The sequence below is a fragment of the Curcuma longa genome, chromosome 17, assembly GCF_044706935.1.
Source record: "Curcuma longa cultivar G26 ecotype Majalengka, Jawa Barat chromosome 17, ITB_CL_G26_1.1, whole genome shotgun sequence".
Classification (NCBI taxonomy): domain Eukaryota; kingdom Viridiplantae; phylum Streptophyta; class Magnoliopsida; order Zingiberales; family Zingiberaceae; genus Curcuma; species Curcuma longa.
The window spans coordinates 5,788,743-5,814,836 of record NC_133877.1 but is presented as its reverse complement, the minus strand read 5'-3'; the positions used below and the strand labels follow the sequence as shown (position 1 = coordinate 5,814,836).

The 26,094-nt window shown below is 40.5% G+C and overlaps 5 protein-coding genes across 5 annotated transcripts; 3 read left to right on the top strand and 2 right to left on the bottom strand.

The window, feature by feature from the left end:
• The first annotated feature begins 2,858 nt into the window (after positions 1 to 2,858).
• On the top strand, positions 2,859 to 4,727 carry LOC141811460 (peroxidase P7-like). The gene is made up of 3 exons (XM_074699491.1): positions 2,859 to 3,126; positions 3,793 to 3,984; positions 4,047 to 4,727. The coding sequence occupies exons 1-3, from the start codon at positions 2,899 to 2,901 to the stop codon at positions 4,596 to 4,598; spliced, it is 972 nt and encodes a 323-aa protein (XP_074555592.1). The 5' UTR covers positions 2,859 to 2,898; the 3' UTR covers positions 4,599 to 4,727.
• A 98-nt stretch (positions 4,728 to 4,825) lies between these two features.
• LOC141811462 (peroxidase P7-like) lies at positions 4,826 to 6,000 on the bottom strand. The gene is made up of 3 exons (XM_074699493.1): positions 5,794 to 6,000; positions 5,505 to 5,696; positions 4,826 to 5,419 (listed from the first exon to the last, which is right to left on the bottom strand). The coding sequence occupies exons 1-3, from the start codon at positions 5,998 to 6,000 to the stop codon at positions 4,859 to 4,861; spliced, it is 960 nt and encodes a 319-aa protein (XP_074555594.1). The 3' UTR covers positions 4,826 to 4,858.
• Positions 6,001 to 8,525: 2,525 nt separating this feature from the next.
• On the top strand, positions 8,526 to 14,182 carry LOC141811588 (uncharacterized). The gene is made up of 7 exons (XM_074699608.1): positions 8,526 to 9,288; positions 10,091 to 10,330; positions 11,612 to 11,701; positions 12,254 to 12,403; positions 12,859 to 12,983; positions 13,522 to 13,651; positions 13,802 to 14,182. Exons 1-7 carry the CDS (start codon positions 8,734 to 8,736, stop codon positions 13,925 to 13,927), a joined length of 1,416 nt encoding a protein of 471 aa, XP_074555709.1. The 5' UTR covers positions 8,526 to 8,733; the 3' UTR covers positions 13,928 to 14,182.
• Positions 14,183 to 15,492: 1,310 nt separating this feature from the next.
• Positions 15,493 to 21,405, top strand: LOC141848637 (uncharacterized). The gene is made up of 10 exons (XM_074736686.1): positions 15,493 to 15,744; positions 15,839 to 15,917; positions 16,008 to 16,102; positions 17,420 to 17,524; positions 17,608 to 17,687; positions 18,487 to 18,577; positions 18,654 to 18,761; positions 20,354 to 20,440; positions 20,797 to 20,865; positions 20,953 to 21,405. Exons 1-10 carry the CDS (start codon positions 15,505 to 15,507, stop codon positions 21,079 to 21,081), a joined length of 1,083 nt encoding a protein of 360 aa, XP_074592787.1. The 5' UTR covers positions 15,493 to 15,504; the 3' UTR covers positions 21,082 to 21,405.
• Positions 21,406 to 23,469: 2,064 nt separating this feature from the next.
• On the bottom strand, positions 23,470 to 24,460 carry LOC141848638 (PRA1 family protein E-like). Its single transcript, XM_074736687.1, has one exon. It carries the CDS (start codon positions 24,399 to 24,401, stop codon positions 23,805 to 23,807), a length of 597 nt encoding a protein of 198 aa, XP_074592788.1. The 5' UTR covers positions 24,402 to 24,460; the 3' UTR covers positions 23,470 to 23,804.
• Between the last annotated feature and the right edge of the window lie 1,634 nt (positions 24,461 to 26,094).

The window sequence follows — 26,094 nt, the reverse complement described above, 5'->3', positions numbered from 1 at the left end:
TGAAAAGTTTGTTTACTAACCTCAAAACTTGCCAAGTCCATAGAGACAGAAACCCCCTCTCTTTAGCAATTCTAATAGCAGTTTTAATTTGTTTCAAATTAAAACTGCATATCTCAGGACCAGCCACTGGGTACATTAAAAATTATTAGACAATAAATTTTAAACTGTGGGCACATTTTTACTCTGCATCAGGAAAAGGTTTACCTTTGCCCCTCTAAAATCCTCTTTATTAAGTTCATCAGCCTGATAGATAAACAAAGTAAAAAGGCATTAACAGCAGACTGAAGTGGATACATATACTGAAACAAGTTTGGAAATGAGGATGGCTGCCTTTATATTGAAGCAAGATTGGCGGGCAGAGTTAATTGACGAACACTGAGATGATCGTCTAATGGACTTCAATCTTAACCACCAGATAGAAAACACAACTTTCATAGTCTACATAACAGTACAACAGTGAATATACTTTTCATTACCTGGTGAAGGCCTTTAGCATTGAATGGTGATTGACGAACAATACGGTCTTCCTTTCTCCCCTGACAACAGTACCCGTAGGCATAACGACCTTCAATTTCAATTGAAGCTGATTTAATTCCAGCTTCCTCTCCAGGAGATTTCTTAACCACCTTTGTCAAAGACAGACTAAACGCATTGGCCTAAACCCAACACATGGACAACCCTTTCCTCGTCAAATCGGGTTTTCAAATTAATGGACAGATTTGATGAATCGAAAGCCAAATAGGGTTTTCAAAGAGGGGAAGAGAGGCGCTGAGGAAGAAGAGTGCAGGCGCTGAGGAAGAAGAGTGCAGGGGGAAGCGGAATCGCGAGAAGAGGTTCGGGGGGAATCGCGAGAAAGGTTCGGTGGCGAGCAGGGTCTTGAGGCGAGCAGGGAGAAGAGACTGCGGCGGGAAGCACGCGAGCGAGGTGAGGTTGCGGTGGCGAGGGGAGAAGAGAGCAGGGAGAGAAGAGAGGCGCGCGAGGTTGCGGTGGGCGAGGGGAGAAGGTTGCGGCGGCGAGAAGAGAGGCAGAGAGGCGGCGAGCAGGGGGAGAAGAGAGGCGGCGAGGTTGCGGTTTGCGAGCAGGGGATCGCGAGTCGCGGCTCAGAGCGAGGGGAGGAATCGCGGCTCTGCTGCGGTCTGCTTTTCCTGGCTGAGAGCGAGGGGAGCAGGGTTGTGGGCTGCTGCAAGAAGAGGAGGAAGAAGAGGCGGCAGAGGGGAGCTGCTGCGTTCGAGGAGGCGCCGTCGGTGCCGTTCGAGGAGGAGGAATGTCTCAGAGGGGCCGACGAGGAGGAGGAGGAGGGAGCGGAGAGGATTTTGGGCGAGGGTTTTTGGCGGCAAAGGTTTTTGGCAACGCTGTCTCACGTGCGATTCGCGTGCAAAACTTTGTCGTTTCTGAGTGGCACAGGGGCGCAGAGGCTTTAGTGGCGCAGAGGATCCGAACTGCGGTCCAACTACCCCATATAAAATCGATTCCTGATGCCACATCACTATCTAGTCAATTGAACTGCCGCCTTCTTCAACTAGACTAGGCGAGGAGAGTTGTGATACGAGAAGGATAGTTAGTCTCCACGTGGCATAGAGAGGTCAAAAGTCAAGCTGAGCTATGAATCAGAAGTCATACTGAGCTCAGCTTGGTTAATGCAGGACCCGAGTGCAGACCCTTAGAGGCCCATGTAAGCCCAATTAAATTGACATCTAACTTGAATTTGAGGAGGAGTTGACATTACCACTCGACCCCTATCTCCCAACTCTAGGAACCTCAACCACTCGACACCTGTCCCCCGACTCTAGGAACCTCAACTACTCGACATCTATCTCTCGACTCCAGAAATCTCAACCACTCGGCACCCGTCTCTCGGCCCCGAGGACCTCCGTCACTCGACACCTATCTCCTAACTCTGGAAATCTCAATCATTCGACATCCATCTCTTGACCCCTAGGACCTTGTCACTCGGCGTCAAACTCTTAACTCCGAGTCCTCTACCAACGTGGTGAACGTGGGACTACAAGACTAGCGGAGAATGTGGGCCCTGAGATAACAGAGACATGGAAAGATGTGGATCATGGGTACTGTCTATTTCACCGAGTAGGTAGTATAAAAAGAGGTTTGTTCACGCGAGCGCAAGTATGCGCACATAATTCCGCCTACCTTTCTTCTATACTTGGTTACTCTTCATCTTTTGTGCATCCTAATCGGCGAAGCTGACTTGAATATTAGAGTGGTTACATCAAAGTAGGTCTTGATTTCATTTTAACTCTCTTTTCATCTTATAAAAGACCTCGAAATTGGTGCATTTTCTGAAAAACCTTTGACCCATCACTAGCTTCCTATGATTCTCTCCTTTTTGATGATCTCTAACAGGATCAAATGGATTGAATGACTGATCCGATAGGATACTGTATCCAAGTGGATTTCCTTTTTGTACTCATGGGATAACTAACTCTCTTGCCTGGCTGGTGCCAAAGGCTTCTGGAAAGAAAAAGTTAAAGAGATAGAAGATATAGCTGTGCTGACAGCTTCATCCCAGCTACTATGAGATCGACTCTTATCTACAAGCTTTCAAGAACATGCAAATTAAATAAGAAAAAGGTAAACACAATGAATATTTATGAACACACTGTTGATTATTACTAGAGTTAATTGAGGTCACTAATCACTGTTATGCATGTTTTAGCCATGCATACGCAGACAATGACAGAGACGCAATTGTCACTTCCCAAGTGGCTAAGCAGTGTTATAGGACCATCCATCGAACAGTGCCAACGGCCCAATTTCATTTATTTATTCTGCAATTAAAAGAACAAAAAATCATTTTTCCTTTTTCTGTAGATGTGCTTTAATACAGCATCTATTTAATTATACGTAGTAGTCCAGAAGCATTATCTCTAATCAGCCGGCATGGCTTCGTTCTCCAAAGCCCGCTGGCTCACCACCACCCTCCTCCTCCTCCTCCTCCTCCTCCTGGCACCGTGCGCCACCCACGCGCAGCTCTCACCGGCGTTCTACGCCACGAAGTGCCCGAAGTTGCCGGCCATCGTTCATTCCGTCGTGAAAAAGGCTCTCAAACGGAACCCCACCTTGGGCGCAGCCGTTCTCCGGCTCTTCTTCCATGACTGCTTCGTCAATGTATGCAATATTTATCTGAATCAATAGCAATTTCTTAATTATATACATGCATGTACAAATCATCACTTTTCTTCATGATTTAATTTAATTATCCCCGGAACATGTTATTGCAAATAGATTTATTATAATGAATAAAAATTTAATTTTAATAAAGTTTTAATAATATTTTCATCGTAATAATCAACTATAATTTTTTAATTTATTTTTTTTATAGATGATTTTAAAAAATCGTTTGCGTTGAAGATTCTAATTTTTTACCGCAATGATTCAGTTTGATTCTATGTATAATTATTTTCCATTAATCTAAAATACGACGTTACACAAAAACTATAAGCTAATAGGATATACAGAGTTTTGACCATGCGAAATGGACACGGGGCCATTAATGGATGGCGTGCTCGCCGTCGCCATTAGAGCCGGAGATTAGACAGCACCGGGAAAGCGATATAAGTACACTTCTCGTGATCATGCTTTGACGCCATCGATACGCCATCTCATGGTGGAGACTTGGGACCATAAATTTATAAAATTATTATTTACAATATTTATTTTTCAATATGATTTAATTTATTATTTATCCCATATTTCTTTTTCTGGACAGCACATCATATTCCATCATTATCAGTAATTACTTAATTGTGATTGGTCGGTTGATTAACGGTGCAGGGGTGCGATGGCTCGGTCCTCCTCGACGATACGCCGGCGATGGTGGGTGAGAAAAACGCCGCCGGGAATGCCAACTCTCTCCGCGGCTTCGAGGTCATCGACGCCGTCAAATCCCGCGTCGAGGCTGCCTGCCGCTCCACCGTCTCCTGCGCTGACATTCTCGCTCTCGCTTCTCGCGACGCCGTCACTCTGGTAAAATTTTATTATTTTATTGTTTAGAGAGAAATACATGCAAATAATTTTCGATCTGTCAGTTGGGAGGGCCATCGTGGAGGGTTCTTCTGGGACGCCGGGACGCCCTGACGGCGAGCCTGGCAGCGGCGAACGCCAACCTCCCCCCGCCCTCCGACAGCCTCGACAGCCTCAGGGCACGGTTCGCGGGGAAGGGGCTCAGCCTGCGCGACCTCACCGCGCTCTCCGGCGCCCACACGGTGGGCACCGCGCGCTGCGCCAACTTCCGGCCCCACGTGTACAACGACGCCGACGTGGACCCGGGGTACGCAGCCTTCAGGCGACAGATCTGCCCGCGGGTAGGCGGCGACGCGAGGAGGTTGCCGCTGGACGCGACGAGCCCCAACCGGTTCGACGTCAGCTACTACAGGGACCTGATGGCCCGCCGGTCGCTGCTGCACTCCGATCAGGAACTGTTCAACGGCGGGGCGGCGGACGGGCTGGTCAGGCTTTACAGCGCAAACGGCCAGGCCTTCCGCATGGACTTCGCGGCGGCCATGGTCAAGATGGGCAACATCAGCCCCCTGACGGGCGCCGCCGGAGAGATCCGCACCAACTGCCGCAGGGCAAACTGAAAGACATTATTAATTACGTGTGTGTGAAATGCACTGGATAGTGCACAACTGCGCTACTAAATAATGCTTGCCGGCCAAGAGGGCAATGTGAGTTAAGTTCGTGCTATTTTATTAATTGTTCTTGATGAATGCTTGCCGAGAGGAATCAAACAATATTGATATCCAAATAACAAAGAAACAATGAACAAAGCATCGAACTTTGGCATTAGTTAAGTATTCAACAGGTATAGATCGATATGAATGATCATACATAATCTTCATTAATTCCACTTCCTGCAGTTCAGTCTCACCTCGCCTCTGTTTCCCGTCAGAGGACTGATGTTGCCCATCTTTATCATCGCCGCCGCGAAATCGCTAAAAAACGCTGTCTGGTTGACGCTGTACCGCCACACCATCGAATTAGCGAACCATCCACCGCCGAGGAGCTCCTGGTCGGAGTGGAGGAGCCCCCGGTGCCCCACTAGGTTCTGGTAGTATTTGTTGTCGAATACCACCGGGCTCTGCACGTCCAGCGGCGCCAGATGCTCGTTTCCAATCCCCTTCACCGGCGGGCAGGTCTGGCGAAGGGCCCTGGCGAAACTCGCATCGACGTTGCTTTCGCCGTAGATGTGGGTCCGGAAGCTGCTGCAGTGCGCTTGGCCAATCGTGTGTGCTCCTGAGAGCGCGATCATGTCCCGGGGACTCAATCCCTTGGCCGCGAACGACGTCACGAGGTCGGAGAAGCTCCCGCCGGGCGCAGGGAGGTTCGCGGTAGCCGCTTGTCGGCTCGTCGTTCTCGCGTCCCTCCGGCCGAGGTACACCGCCCAGTATGGTCCTCCGAGCTGCAAATCAAGATTAATTTTCCAAACTCATCGTACAAAACTAAGATGTAAGACAATTTTCATGAAAAACCATCCAATTCAGTACCAATGCAACGCTATCCCGGGCGGCAAGGGCAAGGACATCGGCGCACGACACGGTGCCCCTGCAGCGGGACTCCACACGCGCCTTGATGGCGTCTATGACTTGGAAGCCGCGCAGTGAGTTCATGTTTGGCGGCGCATTCTTTTCGCCGGTAAAGAAGGCCGTGTCGTCGAGAAGAACCGATGCATCGCATCCCTGCAGATCAGGAGCTAGCCATCATAAATTGGCATTTGCAAGCAAAGATATATAACTACGCACGATCGAATTGAAGCTGCAGCAAAGTGGCACGTACATTAACGAAGCAATCATGGAAGAAGAGGCGAAGAATGGAGGCACCCAAAGTGGGATCCCCGCGGAGGGTCTCCTCGACTGTGGCTCGAACCAGAGGCTGCACGCCCGGGCAGCTGCGTGAGTAGAACTTGTGAGACAGCCGCTGCTGTACTCCGTGCGCAGTGTTACTCGATGCAACAAGAAAGAAGAATATGCACATGATCGCCATGGCTAAGCTAGCTCGAGCACTATTCCCCTCAAGTGAACAATGCTAGCTATAACTGATCATGCGACGACACTGTCGAAGCTGGCAGAGATCAAAAAGCTGTACGCTAGCTTTGGCATTGTATATGTATAGTGGGAGATGCATGTACATTAAGCAATATGCTAACATCAAAAGGCCAACTCAAATTACTTGCAGGATTATATATTACGACAAAGGCCACCAAACCTCCCACGTTACTTAGATTCTAGCTAATTAATTTAATGCGTAATCATACAATAAACTTTAATGGTGGCATGCATCGTGATTATGTTCTGGCAGTTTTATGTCTTTGAGTTGGTGTGTAATTGTTTAGCAGTAATGGATTCCATCTCACCGGAGCAGCGTTAGTGCCAGTTCGACGTAGGCCCTCTTGGAGATGGGGAGACAAGGAAGCCACACGTACGCCGGCATGCCATGAACAAACATCAAGTGCATGGAGCTTAATTAGTGTGGTGGATGAATCTGAAAGGACGTCTACTATTCCAATCTACACGATAAGCATTTAGAGACAGATTCCATGCATGGACGAGCCTTAAACTTCAGTATAATGTTTTGGATCCTCATGCTAACGTCCACTGCAAGTGCAATAGTAGATGATCCGGCGGTTAACCACGGGTCTTACGTGGCGATAAAAGTCTCAGTTAGGTTAAAAATAGATATCACGTGGCGATGTAAGGTTATAGGCCTGATCCTTGTTGACTAAGGCATCGGATTAATCCCACCCTTTCTAACTTAACTTGGTTTGCAGATTCTGGCTCACTAGGGTTTGGTCGGATCCAATCGACCTGTCCCCCAGGGCTCAGCTCCCTGTATGATTCAACAGCCTCTATGCTCAGGGCTCAGCTCCCTATATGGTTCAGCAATCTCAGCTCCCTGTATAGTTCAGTAGCCTCTGTGCTCAGGGTTCAGCTCCCAGTATGGTTCAGTAGTCGTAGCTCCCTATATGGTTCAGCAGCCTCTATGCTCAGGGCTCAGCTCCCTATATGGTTCAGCAGTCTCACCTCCCTGTATAGTTCAACAGCCTCTATGTTTAGGGCTCAGTTCCTTATATGGTTCAGTAGTCTCCGCACCTAGGGTTCAGCTCTCTGTATGGTTCAACAGCCTCTATGCTCAGGGCTCAGTTTTTTCTGCCGCTTAACGATCTCGTTGTTCCAAGGCCCGGTTTTACACTGACCCCTTATCCCTGTTACTTATGGGTTTAGGATTATATTGGCTCAGCAGGCCTAATTTCCAAGGGTTTAGCTCCACTGTCAACTCAACAGTCTTAAAGGATCAGCTTGTGCTCTGACTGATCCACTCGACCATAATCGGCCACTCCTTTAGCTCAGCCACCCCATCCTTATGGGGTTCGGTTACCTAGCCGACCCTCCGAGTTAGCTCAAGGACGCGACCTCCTCTAACCATCCCCGGTGCTAGACGACAACAACACATGCAATTTGAATTGGAAAGGCAAGAACGGTTACTAGGTTGTCAAGATTTGTGCCATAGATCCTCGCCTGCTTCTCCTCGCAGTGAAAAGGTTAAAGTAATCCGCATGGCTAAAACAGAAAGTGGTTACGAGGTGATAGGTCTTGTCTCCTAGATGCCATCTTAAATGGACACCTGTCAATAATTTGCAGAGTTGGTCTGCCTAATGACCGACAGTAGCTCACCTTGAATGAAATACGTGGCTCCCTCTATGTGAGTATAAGAACTCCTCTTTAGGTATGAAAATTTTCTCTCCGGACTATTGCAATCACTGCTACTCATTCTTCTCTTTCTCTCGAATCTTTATTGATTTGAGCGTCGAAGTGGTCTGTAAGAGATTTTGAATACTTATTAACTTCAGCGTCGAAATGGTCTGTCAGGGATTTCGAATCTTTATTGACTTGAGCGTCGAAGTGGTCTGTCGGAAATCCCTGACATCCACCTAACTCTCTATTTAGTTTTTATCTTCAAGTCTCAGCACTCAAAAAGCTGAAGGATGATTGAGGTGATATAATATTGGCTGATATCTTCATCATCATCGGGATCTAATCGGAACAGGAGGAAAGAAAGAGACTGAATAATAATATTTTTCTCATGTAGATAAACTTGTGGGAATTTTGTTCACTCGTACAGTCGTACTCGCAAAATAATATTAGTATATTATGGTCTTCGGATGAATGTAATGAAAACCAAACGATTTAAATGGATAAGCATGCGCCATTGGATGGATGACTATTCAATCTTTGTCATTGTTCATTTTAGCAGTATTCTAGATATTATTTTGTTTCAATCATGGTGCAGATAGGAACGTATCGGATTTTTTTAAAAAGAATTTAATTTAATGTGCACTTTGATAAATCTATAAAAATAAAATAATTATTTTTTATTTTTTAACTTCTCGAAAGAATTTTTTGCTTTAAAAAAAATAAAAATGGAAACGGTCAATAAAATTCTTCGGTGTTTTGTAAAAAGAGGAGAAAAAGTGGGACAAAATGAAAAATGCCCCTGCAAAGTCTGACGGTCAAGTCAGCCACTCGTCGAATATCGCGGCTTCGTCGTCGATTATTTTAATCTCCCGACCGCGCAGCCGCGTTCCTTCCCCGTCGTTCGACCTCATCCTCACTCCGTCGTTGCTACGATCCTTCCCATTCCAAACCCTAATCTCGTCGCGAATCCGATCGCTTCCTCGACGAGAAATCGTGGGAGCCAAAGGATCGAAAACCGTAGTCCATGTCTGTGGAGAGATCGTTCGAGGCGTGGGAGGAGGTGCAGCGCCATGGCCTTGACCTCGCGGATCGCCTCGCCCAGGGCTTCAATGGCCTCCTTCTGTCCCATATCGCTCCTCCCGCCTTTTCCTGGCCGGCACACAACAAAATCGAGCCTGTAATGTCCCCCTCCGCGGTCGCCGCCGATGGCGTCTCCGCCATCCTCGACATCGGAAACCGCCTCGGCCAGGCCGGCGCTGAGTTGGGCGCCGGTATCAACGGCGTCGTACAGCAGTTCTTCCGGAAGCTTCCTGTGCCCTTTTGGCATCAGGAGGATGTGAGGTGGGCGACCCAGCTAAGGTTGGATCTTGAGAGTTCTAAGGGGAGGGACGAGGCTACGGAGATGCGCTACAGCGGTGCCTCTGCTTCTGGTTCCAACGAGATCGGTTTTATTGCCGAGCAGTTTGGTAGTCGGGGTTTTTTGGAACCGCTGGCAGCAGCGGGAGGAGTTGATGAATCGGAAGTCGAGGAGAGACTTGAGTTTGATTTGAGTACTTCTAGGTGCTTCAAAAAGCCGCAGGTGGGGAATAAGAGGCTTCTTAACATTATTGTATTTATTATTATTATTATTTATAGTTGTTCCTGATTGTGAATGCATCTGATAGTTTGGTAACCTGAGTGAGCTAATGGATGTCAGGCATCTTTTGTATAGTATATTTGATCTTAGAAAAGATTCCATGCTTTTTAGTACTTGTGTAAAAGGTTAGATAAACTTTACCAAATTAAGAATGGTATTATATCTCTGTAAATCATCTTCTGCAATTGTCATCAAACTCCGCCTGCATATCTATAATCTGAAAATCTTTACTGACTTTGGTTAGAGAAGGTAAAGATATTGTTCTTCTACTTCTTAAATATTTACTGCTCATACTTTCTCTCATCGATATCTAATAGTTCTTGCAGCATTAACACATGAAAAAAATTGTCTTTCAGTGTAATGTTACTTATTCTATGTACTATAAACATGAAATTATTGAAGTAGTTGCAATTTTTTCCTGATCTATATTCTCAACAGTAACAATTTCTTGCTGAATTATGTGTTTAACGTTAACTAAGAAAATACTTGATTATTGAATTTTGTTTACTATTCTATTGATTTCTTATATGGTTTGATTATTTCCTGAACAGAATCTTTTTCCCTTACTTTATGTACTGCTCTCATATATTTGTATTAACGTGAGAATGAGTTCTATTCTGTACTTTTTCATGGCTCAGTAGTTTGTAATATTTATATGAATTCTAGAGAGCTTTTGCTTCTATTAAGTCAGCCATAATAGATGTGCATTTTACATGATAATAATGGTGTGCTACATTTCATGCAGGGGATCATTAATATTACATCAACTTACAATAGTAGGACCAATGGAATTGAAAGTTCATTGGTGGCAAGGGGAGATCTTTGGAGAGTGGAGGCATCACGGAATGGTTCTGCTTCTAGGAATGATACCTCACCTCCTTTTCTTATTCAGCTTGGACCTCTACTATTTGTCCGGGATACAACAGTTCTTTTACCTGTTCATCTATCAAAGCAGCACTTGCTGTGGTATGGTTATGATCGGAAGGTAAAACTTGTTTCAAATTCAATTTAGTAGTTTCTTTCAGCAAATTATTCATGCCAGGTCCGACTTTGCTTTATAATGTTGCGGTTTACTTCATGATATCAAAATATCATTTTTGCTGTCCTGATTTGCCAAGTTAGACTAGGCTTGGACAAAATCAAGAATAAGGGAAGATCCCAAAAATCAGTCAGTTGGATGATTTCAGAATACCTTTTCTGTAATCCAAATTGGCCAAGTTAGGCTAGGCTTTGCCAAAAGCAGGAATTAGGGGAGATCTCAGAAATTAGTTGGTTGGAACCAATATCAATTGGATCAACAAAAAGTGAGTAGGAATCACCTGATGTTGGAAAGTTAGAATTGTGATTAAATTATTTCTATATTTTGTTAATGCCAACAGACAAAAAATTAGAGAGAGGACTGGGTGATTGTCATCCCCCTATTTGGCATATGGCTTGGTGGGTCATATACAATGTACATATCAAGGAGATTTGGTTTCTTGGACTATGAAATTAAAAACTAAGAGCCTATGATTGATAAGAGAACATATACTATTCCTTAGTCTTAAAGTAAGATAAAAAGGATAAATATGCTCTGTTCATTTGGCATAAGTAATGAAATGACATATAATAAACAATAAAATCATCTTGCTACACTTAGTTATATCAAGATATTAGATTCATAGATATATATCAATAATAATAAAAAATTAGATTCTTGATTAACAATGTTGTCTGGAAATTTTCCATCTGCCACTTCAGCACTGTCAAGTGAAATTATCAGAGAGATATGATCAAACAATTTGTGTAAGTTGGTGTCCTTATTTGAATTTTTAGGCATAAAATTGAAACTTTGGTGATACTTTGTGTATGATTTATATAATTAATCACATATTTTTCTTTTTGAATTATTTACTAGTATCTGACTTGCACATTGGTACGTTATTACCAGGGAATGTAATGATTGAATTCATTCATTTCTTTATCCTTTTAAACTCTATATGGTTCAAACATCTTTTGTTTGCTTCTGAATTGAATCTTCTCTATGAGTTATTGTCTATCTTAATTAGATACCAATTTCCTATGGTTCTTTGTGTCTTGGATTGTGCACATATTAGTGTTGCAATTTGTAATATTTAGCCATGAAAGCATAGATTTCTTGAATTTCTTTGTCCGTAGCTCAATCCTTTTGCCAACCCTAGCTAGTGGGATAAGACTTGGTTGTTGTTGTAACTCAACCCTTTTATGCGTCATTATGTTCGAGACACTTATATTTCCATATCTACAGAATGGACTTCATTCCCTTTGTCCAGCTCTATGGTCAAAGCATAGGCGATGGTTGATGATGTCAATGATCTGTCTATATCCATTTACTTGTGTAAGTTTGTACATCTCTATGCTACCTTTTTAGCCTTTCTTATTTTTTGATAGTTTCTGTGTTTTGTTGCTAGCTTATTTTCCTTACTTGGCATATTTTTAACCATGCTACTTTGATTTCCTTCTACAAGTGCATTATTTTAATAACCAACCAATTAATTATGGATGTGCTAGCTTTGGAAGTTCAAGTAAAATTGTATAAATAGTAAAAACCATGCAATTATCTCAATGATAACTAATGCCAATATTTTGTTTAGCGAGTGCATACTGGTGCATATGGATCTTGATATGGCACATAAATTTTTTTCTGACTAATGTCCTCACTGTATCAAGTGCACGAAGTACTAATAACCACACTACTGTATTTGTGGTATTAATAACTTAAGATTGATTCCTAGCAATTCTGTCCTTATCCATGGAGATGTCTCCCTCTTTATGTTTGTGTGTCTTAGATATTTTATTCTTTGCCCTTTTAATCAACAGACTAATGATATTCACACTGTTGAACTATGGATGTACATTGTTTAATGTCCTCTTTTGCCACTGTTTGTAGACGTTCATGGATTTGCAATTCCCAAATGGGCAACTGACATATGTGGCTGGGGAGGGTCTGACCACCAGTGCTTTTCTTCCTGTTCTTGGCGGGTTGCTTCAGGCTCAAAGTCAATATCCAGGAGATACAAGACTCAGCTTCTCTTGCAAGGTGACCCTCATGATTCGAGCTTCATTGTTACTCTTCATAGATTTCCTATATAGAAACTGTTGCTTTCTTTAAAATTTGTATGCTTAGCAACCTACATGTCCTTTATTTTGTGTATTCGGTGCTACTAAAGTATATAAAGAGTCCTATGCTTTTGTTGTGCTATCCATTTCATTTGATGACTTTTTCATAACCTGATCTGCCCTTCTGCTGTTTGGTCTTTTCTAGTAAGATTGATAATAATACACTATATTGTATCATATAGCAAGTGAAAGGAGGTAAATGATAATATATGAATAGAAACAATATAGATAAGTTTGGTGCTGTATTTAAATCAGAAATATCCATCTGAACCTTAGTAGTAAAGTCCTTCATGGTACATATAGTAAGGAAATACCAATATACAATTATTATGCTAAAAGAATTTGATTTGTTTTATGTATTTTGTTTTGATACAGTACAAAACTGGAACCTGTATCACACCAATGGTGCAATGGCCTGACAAATCTTTTTCACTTGGGTTCGAACAAGATTTAGCTTGGAAGAGATCTGGTCTAATTCTACGACCAACCATTCAATTCAGGTTTTAAAATTGCTTCTATTCTACTTGGTCGTCCCATTAGTTTTGTTTATTTTTGTCTTGTAAGAATGTACATATATAGTGCATGCTTTTGGTCTTTTCCCACTGTTTTCCAGCTTTCAATTATGATACAAATGGATTTCCAGTTCTTATTAATGCATTGGACCTAAAATGTAATGTTCTTGAAAAATTTAATGTATGGATTTCCAATTTGTATTAATAATCGTTTTTTGACCATTGCCAATACCAAACAATACCCTTTATTCATTCCGTGTTTATATGCTGAATAATACATCTGGTTCAAGATCTAAGAAGCCCTTAATGAGATGTTCTCATTCATTACCAATGCTAAAGTGAAAGATAAGATTGTCTTGCTTCAAGTCTACTTATATGTACCAAAATTCTTTTTTCTCTTTGTTTCATGACAGAGTGACTACTTGTAGTTTTTGTTGAAATTGATATATGTGATTATCATTTTATCTAAAATGCTGATAGAGAAAATTTCCCCCCATATTCATTTTCAGTCTTTTCTAACTTACAGTGTATGCCCAACTTTTGGTGGAAACAATCCTGGGCTGCTAACCGAGCTCACACATTCTCTAGAGGAGCGACTTAATTTAAGCTGTGGTTATTCTCTTACCAGGCAACCATCTGCCTTCGCATCTGTTGCTGTAAGTTCCGTAGTTTTGGTTTGTGGTTCTAAAATACTCGGTAATAGATACAGTGGTTGTTTTCTCATTCCATTCCCAAATTGACTTTATTGCATGTTGACCAACTTGTCGCCAAGGGTCATTTTGACCAATTTTCCCGTAAACTTGCAGCTTGGGAGATCCAAGTGGAATGGAAATGCTGGAAATGCTGGTGTAGTTATTAGAGCAGAAATCCCACTAAGCTCTGTCGGCAGGTCTTCCTTCTCCGTTCAGTTGAACAGCGGTATTGAATTCTGATCTCTCTTCAGATGAATTGTACACTGATTATGTACATACAGCCACTGACAGAGATGCATTTGGAAGATATTCTGTTCCAGTGCACAGAGGAATTCATTGTGCGATCTTTTATGAAACTGTAAAAAAAACTAACTGGCAGTGCAAAAAATCCGCTGTCCTTAAGGCTTGAGTCCTTTTTTTGTAGCCCTCTGTGTCTAACATATTGTGCAAAGACTCTTGGCTATCTACACAGCGACAAGATGAAAACTTATTCCAGCTCCTACTTTCGTAAAAGTGCTCGACGATTGCTCTCTTATACGACAAGTTTAATTTGTATCATTTAGTTCCTCATCTTCCTGCAAACTTCCTCTTCAATGCTACCAAAGATTGCATTCTATTAATTATGCTTTATCACAGGTCGAGTGGTGCTCCAATCTTCATTTATGATGCGTACACCTAATTAAGTTTCTGGCCACCGAAGAGCGCCTAATGCTCGTGTTGGCATCTCCAACAGGAGTATTTGATGGAGATATTTGAAGAAATATCTTTAGAAATCTTTTGCCCGAAGATTTTTAATTATTATAATATAAAAAATTTTAAAAAATAAAAATAAGAGCAGGATGTTTAGTTTGTGATATATTTCATTATTAAAGTTGAGATATTTAAGAAATAAAATATTTGATTGATGATGTGGATATTTGATAAAATATGTGGATGATGTAGGATTATAAATATATGAAAAAAATATTTAGTATGATTGTGGATGTCCTTAGTCCCTCTTAGGTATTCAATGATGACTCGGTATATAGAATTTGTATAACATTGTTAGCTGAGAATTTTTTTTTATCGTATTCCATTTTAAAATAGTAAATAACCTTAAGGCTAATGTGTTATATAAGGACATTTAATATCGTTAATTTCTCGATAATAATGAGATGTTAAAGTAAGTTTGTAAGTAGTTTATCACAAGATACCTTTCCATGTCTAATCATTTTCACATATCAACATCTTCTAAAATGAGTCATTGAAAGGAGCAGTGCATGGGCGAACTGTGACCTTGTCAATTTTATCGATCTCGACCTTTTAACTTTTAGGTATCTTAAAAATCAAAATTGTTAATAATCAGTACATGGTTTTATGATTTTCATAATAAATAAACAATGTAGTTTATCGAGTAGATTAATGAATTTAATATTCTTGTAATCATAATGATATTATTTAATTGTATTAAATGTTCTTTTAATGAATTATTAATTTTATACTATTGAAAGGAACTTTGACATAAAATATTATTCTGAAGTTGAATATTATTTTTGAAAGGAATTAACATTAATGTTTATCCTAAAATATTATTATTCCCCAATAATTTGTTTGAAAACACTGCCAAATTTAAAGTTTAATCTACAAATTAGCTGGTAAATTTGTTTATAATAATCTTACATCATTTTTTAAAAAATAATATTTAGTACTTTTATAATGCAAGTTATTTTTTAATTAAATGTTATTCTGGAAAGAATTTAAGTTTCTAATTTATTTGAAGAAATATCGGAAGCTGACTGTATTTATCTCGCCAAGGAAACGCGGAGGAATCGAGGAGGATGGTGGATCACAACGCACTCGTGGAGGAGGCGGCGCGGCTGGCAGAGGCAGCCCGAGAACTCCAGGACGCTGCCGCCGTCCTCATTTGCAGGACCGAGAACGAGGAGCAATCCCTGCGCCGGCGCACCCTGGCCCTCGAATCCGACCTTCGGAGAATCCGGTCGTCGCTCGACTCCGCCACCCAGAAGAAGGGCGGTTCTAGAGGCGGCGGAAGCATCGATCCTAAGATCGCCGAGAAGGTTGGACGATTCTATGCTATTTTGTCTCCAGTCGATCTCGATTTGGCTGGCCGAGTTCGAATCTCGGATCGATTGAAATTTCCTTGTGTTATAGGTCGATGAAGAGTTGTATAGGATAAGATGTCTTATCGACGATGGCGACATCGCATCGCTACTTCCCAGCAAAACTCATGGTGAATTATGGATGAAAAGATGCCGCTTTTAGATTCTTGTAATGTAAATTAAACAAGGAGAGTTTTTGGCTCTATTGTTTGTGCATTCAGGTCGGTTCTTGAGGAGTTTTCTTGGCCCTCTCAATGTACGAGCAACAAGAAAGGATGTACAGTTGAAAGTGAAGGAGGAGTATAACAGCTATAGGGTATGCTCTTATTTTATACTTAACTGTGCCAGTAATGGCTTGCCGAGTTGTCTTCATCAAGTTGTGGGAATTTCATCATATTAGTCAGACTGTTATTTCGGTTTAACCTTTCTGGAGATCAGTATTTTTAAACGTACTAGAAATTTTAAGGTGCTGAGGTCCTATGTTGTTGGAGGGGCTAAACATTCCCCTCTGTGCCTTTCCCAACATTAAGGTGCTCATTCCAGGAAAATTATGAAAAAAAACAGCTAACTTAATCACTAAAATGAAATATTTCTTCCTTGCGCGTCTAACTAACGGGTACAATGAGCCTTTACCACACTGCTATTAAGATTGTATGTTAAATTGCTAATCAACTCGGTGTATATGATTGAACTCATATTCTCGTATCTATTTTATGCTCATCAACTGGATATATGCTCTCATAGATCTACAATAATGACCATAATTGTCTATGCTTTATTGAGTTTGCACTTTCATGCTTGTGCCACGAAAACACATACAGTATTTATATTCAATCCTTTATGGTATATATTGTTTTTTCATTATTTAAAAAATGCAAATTTGTTGATGGTGCTTTGGTTCATTCCTATGTATAATAATGTGTTTATACAAGGTTTTAACTCTCTGGTGGCCTTGCCATTTTGAAGTGAAGAGTAACTTTAGGAGGGTTATAGTTATATCAGTTATGGATTTAGTCCCACATGAGATATTTAGTTATAGTCTTATAGGGAGTTATGTGAATCTTTTGTCTGTTTATATTTATGCTGTAATTTTCACTCATTGAATACAATACACTATTTCCCTCTCAACTAAATTTATGTAGTACTGATCTATCTTAATTCTATTTGATAGTCATTGCTGACCACTGAGTGAGAAGTAGATTGGATTAGTTGAGAAGTCAAATGACTTTAAAAAAAAGTTCAATTTCTTGCTTTTGGTCTTTTTTTTAGACTGACTTCTCGTTTAAACTTTAAACTCCTCAGCATGTAAGAAAATTAAGGAAATAAGATTGGGAATTTGAGAATGTTGGCAGAATTAAGGATTTTCTAGACCTTGATCAAATATGTTAATTCTCCCTATAATGTGTTGTCGCTGGAGACATGGTGAACAGTTGAAAGTTTTCACTTCTTACTCATCAATTCATCTTCTCCTCAAAGTCCATAATCTAGCTTCATGGACCAAGACAGTTATGCTTATTTTTTAAGAGTTAAGGAAATGGAAAAGAAGAAATTTGTTGCACCTACTATCTGTTTAGCTACTTCACTGTAACAATTGCAGGACATGAGATGATAGATTTAATTTTCTTTGTGCCAGGACAGAACTGCCTTCTTATTTCTTGTATTTCCATCTACTCTGCTTTTTTTGCGATCTTGGGTTTGGGATGGATGCTTGCCACCACTGCCTGTCCAGCTATACCAGGTATCTGAATATTGTAACTGGCAATTAAAGTGGAGTCAAGAGCAAAGATATTCTGATTATATAGTTTATGCATGTGCTTTCAGGCTTGGCTCTTATATCTCTACACAACTTTAGCCTTGCGGGAGAACATATTGAGAGTAAATGGAAGTGATATTCGTCCATGGTAAAAAAAATTATTGTCTATGGTTTTGTTCCTCTTAATTCAGAATAAAGAAAAGCAGACAAATATTTGCAGATTTAGCTTAGGTTAATTGCTTAGTTATATTTTCATAAATTTGAAATAATTAAAAGTTGTTCAGGTCACTGTTTATTCTGGTCAAACAAGAGAGTGCATCCTTTCTAAACATATTATTCTCTTTCATACAAATAAATATGACAATTTGTTTAGGCAATTGTTTCTGGTTTCTTAAAAGATCAGACTAATGTTGTTTATTTTGTCTTAATTTCGGTGAATACTTTAACTAATCAACAGTGCAAGGGATATTGAAGGTGACTGATGCTGGCTTAACCAGTGTGCTGTCTCCTAGATATTAGAGAAGGATCATAGGTACCATTGCTAGAGCAATCCAGCATGTTGTCTGCAACACATAAGAATTAACTAGGCTTCTACTAACCACCTTAATTGGTAGATAAGTTCAGAAGATGATATGTTGATGAGACAATCATGTGTAAGGGGATGGATAGAAAAGGCCCCTGTATTATCCACCCATGAAGACAATCATCTGGACCAGGTCATGTAAAATGTCTCTCCACAATCCGTACATAAACATGAGATAGTGTTTAAATACACCCACCCTCTTCTAACTCAAAATATTCAACTTCATTTGTCCTCCACAAATTTTCCTTCTTTCCCATGTATGATATATTTCTGTATATGTTTCAACCGCACATAATACACTTCTAACATTTATACAATACTTTGCTAGTGAAATCAAATGTTTATTCATTTGATGCTTGTGCAGGTGGATATACCATCATTATTGTGCCATGTTGATGGCTATTATTAGTCTCACATGGGAAATAAAGAAACAGCCTGATTGTGCTTATAAGCAGGTACAAGCATAAATCTTCTCAATAATAATTGATAAGGAAAGTGTTCTTTGAATAAACACAGATAGGTTTTTTTCAGAGAGGAGTACAACTATTCCTGGTGTGGGCTATGATGCAAGGGGTCGCCATGCTTTTACAGAACAGATATCAACGACAAAGGTTATATACTCGCATTGCATTGGGCAAGGTGGCTAACTCTTCTCTTATTTCATAAATTCTGAGAATTAAATTCAAATACTTGACTTATTGAATGACATTCTTTAGTTTGCATACCTGAGTCAAATGACCAATAGTTTCAGGTTTACTATGAATCATTTAAGGTGGAACTTTGAACAACTAAGGAGAAAAGAGCTGTTGGGATAGAGTAGGCATGGAAAATTAGTTATTATGTTTTTATTGTGATTCAACTTTAGCTTAGTCCTTTATGGGATCCCTATTGCTACCTCTAGTGCTTTGTTCTAGAAGGCCAGCTTAGCTTGCATCCTAAATCATATGGAAATCTTCTTGTTGTCAATCATGAGAAATAAAAAAAAGCAATCTAAGTCCATGTTGAGACACAAACACACAATGCACATGCTTAGCACCACCCAACCACAAAATCAATCAACAAAAAGGGCAAATGGAAAAATAGCAAGAGGAAGTGTGAGAAATGCTTATCAGCTCTTTCCACACATCTTGATTGATCTGAGGTACTTGACCATTAGATTAACGCACCATGAATTATAGAGGGATTGAACACTCAGGAATTAGTGATAGCTTTTTGATATTCTACAATAACTTCGAAATGAAGAAAACATGGCTACAAGACTTGGAACAAGTACCAGTGCATTAGTAACTTCTATTGGGGCAGGTTTGATTGTTTATACTAGAGACCGGAAGCAACTGGAACTTGGAGCAACCAAGGAGAAAAAAGGTGTGGCATAAAGTCGGCATGGACAATTAATTAGAGCAATGATACATTACATGAAAAATGTAGCATGAAACTCAACATGACACACTCCATGCAGTGGGTTCCACATCCATGCAGTGAGGCCCACATCCATACAGTTGAGTGTGTCATGTTGAGTTTCATGTTACATTTTTCATGTAGTGTATCATTTTTCAATTAATTATTAGTATTATTGTCTACTGTGTGGTTGGCATTCTATTCTGTTGACACATGATATCATGTATTTTTAAACCCTTTTTCTGTCAATCTCAATTTTGCCTTGAAGATAATGATCATTTGGTAATGCCCCAAGGTCTTTGTCTAAGGTGTTTTTCCATAAGCTAAATGATAGGATTAGAACCTACTCTCAAGCAAATAACATTTGGTTGCTATTCTAAAACTAAAAGTTTGAAACCTTACTCCAATTTTATATTTCTTCTATTTTCTTTGGTTCGATCTTGATTCAATTGATCTTTGCATGTTGCTTATAGATGCAACCATGTTGCACAATTGCTTAATGAAACCATTAATCCTATTCTATTCTGTTATCATCAAAATTTAGCACTCATTGGTTAAACTTAGTGCTTAATGAGTGACCAATTAAATGTTAGGCCTAAAAGATGTCCTTTTCTTTAAAATCATCCGTATGTTACCCGCAACTCTGAACAGTGTTAGAGCAAGTCTTTGATGTCATGCAATTGCATCCTTGGTTTATGTGCTTGACGCACACTAGTCTGATTATTTGACAACGTAGAATGATTTCTTCATCCTTTTCATGCACTATACTTGTCAATTACTATTTCTATATATACATATATTTTGGTCTCTGTATTGCTTTCATTCATTCACAGGCAAAAAGAATGGATGTCGTATGGGGAGAAACTGCTGGTGTCGAAGGTCAACTGCTGCTGTTGTGCCCCATTCTTTTCATTTTGCAGGTAAGACACTAGGAAAAAAAAACCCTCTACAATTCTTTTCATGCTACATATCTTTGCATTCCAATGAAAGGAAAAGATGCAAAATGGGATCTTAAAGTTAAATTTGTACATCTAAATTAGAAGTTAGATGGAAGAACATTTCATTTTTAACATCAAATTCACACACTTATATGGTTCATGTCTAGTGAAAATTTTAGCAAATGTGGGTTATGAAGATTCATGTAACACGAACCTAATAAATTTGGAAATGACAAGTCAATTTGCAATTCACACAATGATCTCCTTTCTTGCGCAATCACTTAGTTAGAAACTCTCGATTATCTAATGTTGCCCTATTACCAACTTCTTTGCTCCAGGGATTTGAAGCATTTATTGGCTTGTTACTACTACGTACAGCTATTGTTGGTGTGACCCAGGAGTGGCAGGCAAGAGCTCTGTGCGAGCTTGTTTCTTCGATCAAATGCACCTTATAATCGTATCGTTCAATTGTTTACTTCGATTTCCTTTTCCAGGTCATCGTTTGTGGAATATTGCTTGTTTTGATGGCAATTGGTAATTTTGCAAACACACTGCAGACGCTTATGACTAAATCCAGATTCAAAGCAAAGATGAAAAGAACAAAGAGCAAGCAGGACTTATGATCATTCTCCCTCTCGCGGGTCAAATCATTTTATTCCACTGAAGGCATCCTTACCAAGAAAATGCTCAAGGTCAAATCGTTCAAGTCAACCACTGTCGTGTGCGGAAATATATCAAATCATGTGCAAAATGTGACGCTGATTGTACAGGTCCTACACCAATGTCTTCTATCGTAAGTTTATCTGACAATGCATCATAAGCTTTTGTGTGGTTCTCCTCAGTTTAGATCACTTGTTCAAGCGAGAAATTTTCCAAATCATCTCGAAGATTACTTTGTCCATCAAACTTTTTAAATATCTGGTAAGGTGCCCCCTTTCTTCTCATAATTAGGATGGAGATAACTAAACGTATTGAGAACATTTTATTTTCCTTAAACTTTTATTTCATTGTCTTTTTAAAATACTTTATATATTTTTGATTAGTGTTGTCAAAATGCCATTTGTGGTTTTGCTATTGTTGCAACTTGTTTTGATTCACCACCTTTTAGTTAATGACGTAGAGATGATTTGACAATGTTTATAACAGTGCGAAGGTGTAAAATAACAGTAATAAAATAATAATAGTAATATTAGGAGAGTGTTTTGATAACCCACCCAAAACATAAAAGGTAAAATAATAATAATGATAAAATGTATTGAAAACATTTTGAAGGAGGCTTGAAAGTTGGGAATGAAATAAAATTTTGCATATGAACAAGATTATCAAGGGGAAAACATATAGAGGCATAACAACTAAATGAAAGTGGCCCGAAATTCCTCTCCTTTAGGATGTCTTAGCAATTGTGTAACAAAACCTTTACCATAGTAATTGTAACTTTTACATAAGCGCGAAGTTGCATCTAAGTATTAAGCGCGAGACGACGGATTACATAGCAGCATGCCGTGCAAGGGAGCACATGAGGTTCGATTCTATATTTGATTCATTCTGTTCAATATTTGTTCACTTGTTTTAATCTGAGTCCAATCTGAATAGGCATTGAACTCGTACAAACGCATACGTATCTCATCAATAAGTACAATTATTCTTGGATATTGCGTACCATTTAAGCTTTGTAAGTACAATTTCATCAATAACGTCAAAAACTACAAATACAATTGCCAAATGAATTCTTTGTATACGTTTGCAAGGCTACTTTTAATTTGCACGACCTTTGATCCAGTCCTTGACCTTCCAGTACAAAAGTGAATTCAACCGCATTGCTTAGAAAAACAATAGTAACATTTTCAATTCATAAGAATTTATTTTAAATGGAATATAATTTTTCATATGAAATTCAGTTTGAAAATCCAAACAAACCCAAAGAGGCTGAGGCAGCTTTCAGCTAAGCAAAATAAAAGTCATTCAAGTATGAACTTATATGTTAGTTACAGAATAAGGATCAAGTTCTCATGTTTAGCATTTTTTTGTATTGTATTATGGTAAATATCACCAATAATTTTGGTGAATCCTACCAATCTACATCTTGAAATCTTTGAATGAATCAACAGTCTAAGGACCGTGTAACACATCGTGTGCGTATCAACATCCACTTTGATTCACTTCCTATACTATCGACCTCACAATTTTGTCCAAATGAAAAGCTTCCAAGGGGGTCACCCATCCTAGAATTCTTCAAATCCGAGCACATTTATTTGCAAGCAAATTTATCATTGGGAACTCTTTGCATAGGAAGAAATCTTAAAGGTGCTTAACAGATTCTGCTGTGTCTATCCATCCATGTTGGTTCATCAAAAATAGACAACAAAGATCGTGAATTGTTCAGTCATCACCATAAACGGCTTCAAAGCAAGAGTTCATTGTCTATTAACGAAACCAATCCAACAAATCTACTTGTAACAACATTCTAAGATTTCTAGTAAAATTGGGAAATATTAAGTACAAATATGATATTCATACCTTTTCTTAAAAAATTAGATAGCAAAGGAATACCTCTATCCTTTGATATATTATCAACATAGGTATCTATCTACAAGGTACCTCTATTTTTTATTTGATCTATGCCTTACTGTCTAAAGGAAAGTACTAACTAACAAACTAATGTTTGAGTACTCAAAGATACTTTCCTTTCCTCAACTTCTAACTAATTTCATCAAAGGGTGTCTCATTATTGAAAGCATTTAATCGTTTAAAGCAAGTTAGCAGATAGTTCAGTCACTTTATCCAAGCTACCAACCCCAATGATCACTCCCAACCCTTACCATACTGGATCATTGCAGAACATGATCATGTGAGGATGTAAGCAACAAATTAGCAAGGATCTACAGCACAATGTCAAAGGTAACAGAGAAATGTTCCTTGATATTGAAACAACCATGATTCATGAATCTGATTTATGGAGTAAAAGCACAACAATGGAAGGGGAAAATATTTGAAAAAACAGGAACATACACTTGAAAACTCAACCTTCTGATGGATTTCACAACCATTTCACAAATTCTTCTCAAGCCAGGTATTTATATCGAATGATTCCAGTGTAAACCAGATCAACCAAGTGCAGCAAAGAAACATGAACACATAGAAACAACATAAAGGAATAGTTATGAGAAATCTCTGTACCAGAAGGTGAAGATGCACGCAAAGAAAAAACCTCCACAGTTCGATCCAAATCAGCAATCAGTTCGTGAATCCTTCAAAACCAGTGGAGACTTCATCAACAGCATATGGAAGAAAAATCCATCTTTGCCGTAGAGAATCGAGATTGATAAGAACCGACCAGAAGCCTGACTCATCGGCCACTGCCAAACGACAATAAGCCCCCATCGGCCACTTCTTGCTCATCGAGAAACTGATCCTCCGTGATGCGGAATGCTGCGTGGAGCCCAATCAGAACGGCGGCCACAATCAGCGCCACCAGCACATTCAACCCGACATGGGTGAACACCAGGGCGACAATGGTGACCAGGGAGAGCGCGGCCAGAACGAGGCGGTCGTCCAGCGTTCGGCCAAAGAACACCACCGGTTCGTCACGGAAGAAGTAGAGGAAGAACCAGCCGACGAAGACAACCAGAAAAACGATCATAGACACGGGGTGCCAGAGGAGACTGCAGAAAAGGACGACGAGGGCGACAAGGGCGTAGTTGACGCGAAAGTAAGCGAGGTTGCGGCGCGTCCGGGCCATCGCGTCGCGGTATCCGTAGGGGCGCGAGAAGGCGGCGGGATCGGCTAGGTCGCGCCACGGACGGCGAGTGGCCATCATCGCGCGGCCATGCTCCTTGGCTCGGGAGAACATCTCCACGGCGCGGGACGACGAAGGCGCTACGGCCGACGACGGGCGCGAGGGGATGGCGCCATAGCCCTCCGAATAACGAGATGCCGATGACATCGACCGATCGAAAACCCTAGAGCTAGATCTGAAACGCAGCCCTCGTTTTCTACGGCCGAAGTGTGTGCTTGTTTCGTCAAATCCCGTAGGCCAACAATTTATTACTTAATTTTCACAATTATCTCCGCCACTTTTAATCTTTAATTTTTATTTATTTATTTATGATGGTGTTTTTTTTTTCGGACTCCTCCTCTCCTTTCACTTTCAGGATCAACATTTCAATCAAAGGGAGGAAAGATCTTAGCGGAGAAAAAGTTATCTCTATGCGATAAGAAAACTATCAAATTGATATTGTCCGTGGGAAAAAATACAAAAAAAAAAAGCTACGGTGATAAAGGAGTGATGAAGCAACATCACCTTCACCTATTCTGTAGCTTGAAAATCATACATCCCTTGGTCTCCTCTCCTCTCACTTCAATCCAGAGGGGGAGTGATCTCCGGAAGCTAGCGGTGAAAAAGGACAACGAATTGAAGCATCATTCTTGGATCTCTCATGCTTGCAATCTCCACAACCTTCCTCTCCCTCTGATAGCATGATGGGAGGCATGAGTCCGACCACAACCATCTCCATTTTGTTTGATGAAGGGTAAATATATCACTATCATAGGAAAATGCACAAGGCTACAAAAGCATCGATGACTCGGGCTCATGTCATGTTCGACGAATTGTTAGATCTGAGTAAGTGTCAAAGGTATACTATACATGTGCCAACATGAATACCATCACTATCATAATGCCTCTCACTCTATCATGTATACATGCGCAAGTCCACATCATCGCCATGTCATCCAATCCACGCCTGCCAGAGTCATCACCTACAGCAGTCTCTCGAAACTGGCACGTACCTCGGCTAAGGTCCCGTCGTCGTCCGTCATGATCATCCCGCCCTCGCTCGGTCGCTAGCCCCTCCAGCCCACTTGGCTTCGCCTGAATCGCAAGTGTCGCAACCGAGGTCCTGTTGTTATCTGTCATACTCCACCCTCGCAGGATCGCCAGCTCCGCCAACCGCCAAGGTTGGCCAGAGCCTCAGATCCACTGCATCGACAACATCACAAGTCACCAACCTCCTAAACTCCGTCCGCCATCTCCTCCAGCCACCTTGCTCATCAGATGCCCAAGATCAACGATGGTCCTGTCCTGGCCGCCTCCTCAACTGTCAGCATCACTCACCCTCCCCCAGCCTCAACGACCTACACACTTTTAGCAAGTGGCTAACTATCAACGGATTTGGCGTGTCTTTACCGCAACCGTTTGTTACAGACTAGATAGGCCAATCTGGTAGGCCTATTCATCCTCATAGGCTTTTGGACAAAGCCTCATACATCAACAGATTTGAGTGTCTTTACCGCGAGCCGTTTGCTGTGAACTAGATATGTCATTATGGTAGACCTATTCACCCTCCAAAGGCTTTTAGACAAAGTCTCAACCATCAACCGATTTGGACATCTTTACCGCGAGCCGTTTGCTGCAGACTAGATGATCGAAGGTAGATCCATTCACCACAAAACTTATTTTTTTTTTACAAATGCAAGTATGTATGAAAGCATATGTAAGTATGTATGTTGTGTATGTCATGTACAAATGCAAGTATGTATGAATGCATATGCAAGTAAGAATACATGATGATAGTCACTCATGAATGTGTGCCCATGTATAGTACAGAGCTACTCTCAATGTATGTATGCGTGAATGT

Coding starts and splice junctions, on each gene's coding strand:
- LOC141811460 (XM_074699491.1), top strand. CDS start 2,899: ATGGCTTCGTTCTCCAAAGCCCGCTGGCTCACCACCACCCTCCTCCTC. Junction 3,127..3,792: donor TCCATGACTGCTTCGTCAAT/GTATGCAATATT, acceptor TTAACGGTGCAG/GGGTGCGATGGCTCGGTCCT. Junction 3,985..4,046: donor CTCGCGACGCCGTCACTCTG/GTAAAATTTTAT, acceptor TCGATCTGTCAG/TTGGGAGGGCCATCGTGGAG.
- LOC141811462 (XM_074699493.1), bottom strand. CDS start 6,000: ATGGCGATCATGTGCATATTCTTCTTTCTTGTTGCATCGAGTAACACT. Junction 5,697..5,793: donor TCCATGATTGCTTCGTTAAT/GTACGTGCCACT, acceptor CCTGATCTGCAG/GGATGCGATGCATCGGTTCT. Junction 5,420..5,504: donor CCCGGGATAGCGTTGCATTG/GTACTGAATTGG, acceptor CTTGATTTGCAG/CTCGGAGGACCATACTGGGC.
- LOC141811588 (XM_074699608.1), top strand. CDS start 8,734: ATGTCTGTGGAGAGATCGTTCGAGGCGTGGGAGGAGGTGCAGCGCCAT. Junction 12,404..12,858: donor GACTCAGCTTCTCTTGCAAG/GTGACCCTCATG, acceptor GTTTTGATACAG/TACAAAACTGGAACCTGTAT. Junction 12,984..13,521: donor CGACCAACCATTCAATTCAG/GTTTTAAAATTG, acceptor TCTAACTTACAG/TGTATGCCCAACTTTTGGTG.
- LOC141848637 (XM_074736686.1), top strand. CDS start 15,505: ATGGTGGATCACAACGCACTCGTGGAGGAGGCGGCGCGGCTGGCAGAG. Junction 15,745..15,838: donor ATCCTAAGATCGCCGAGAAG/GTTGGACGATTC, acceptor CTTGTGTTATAG/GTCGATGAAGAGTTGTATAG. Junction 20,866..20,952: donor GTGTGACCCAGGAGTGGCAG/GCAAGAGCTCTG, acceptor TTCCTTTTCCAG/GTCATCGTTTGTGGAATATT.
- LOC141848638 (XM_074736687.1), bottom strand. CDS start 24,401: ATGTCATCGGCATCTCGTTATTCGGAGGGCTATGGCGCCATCCCCTCG.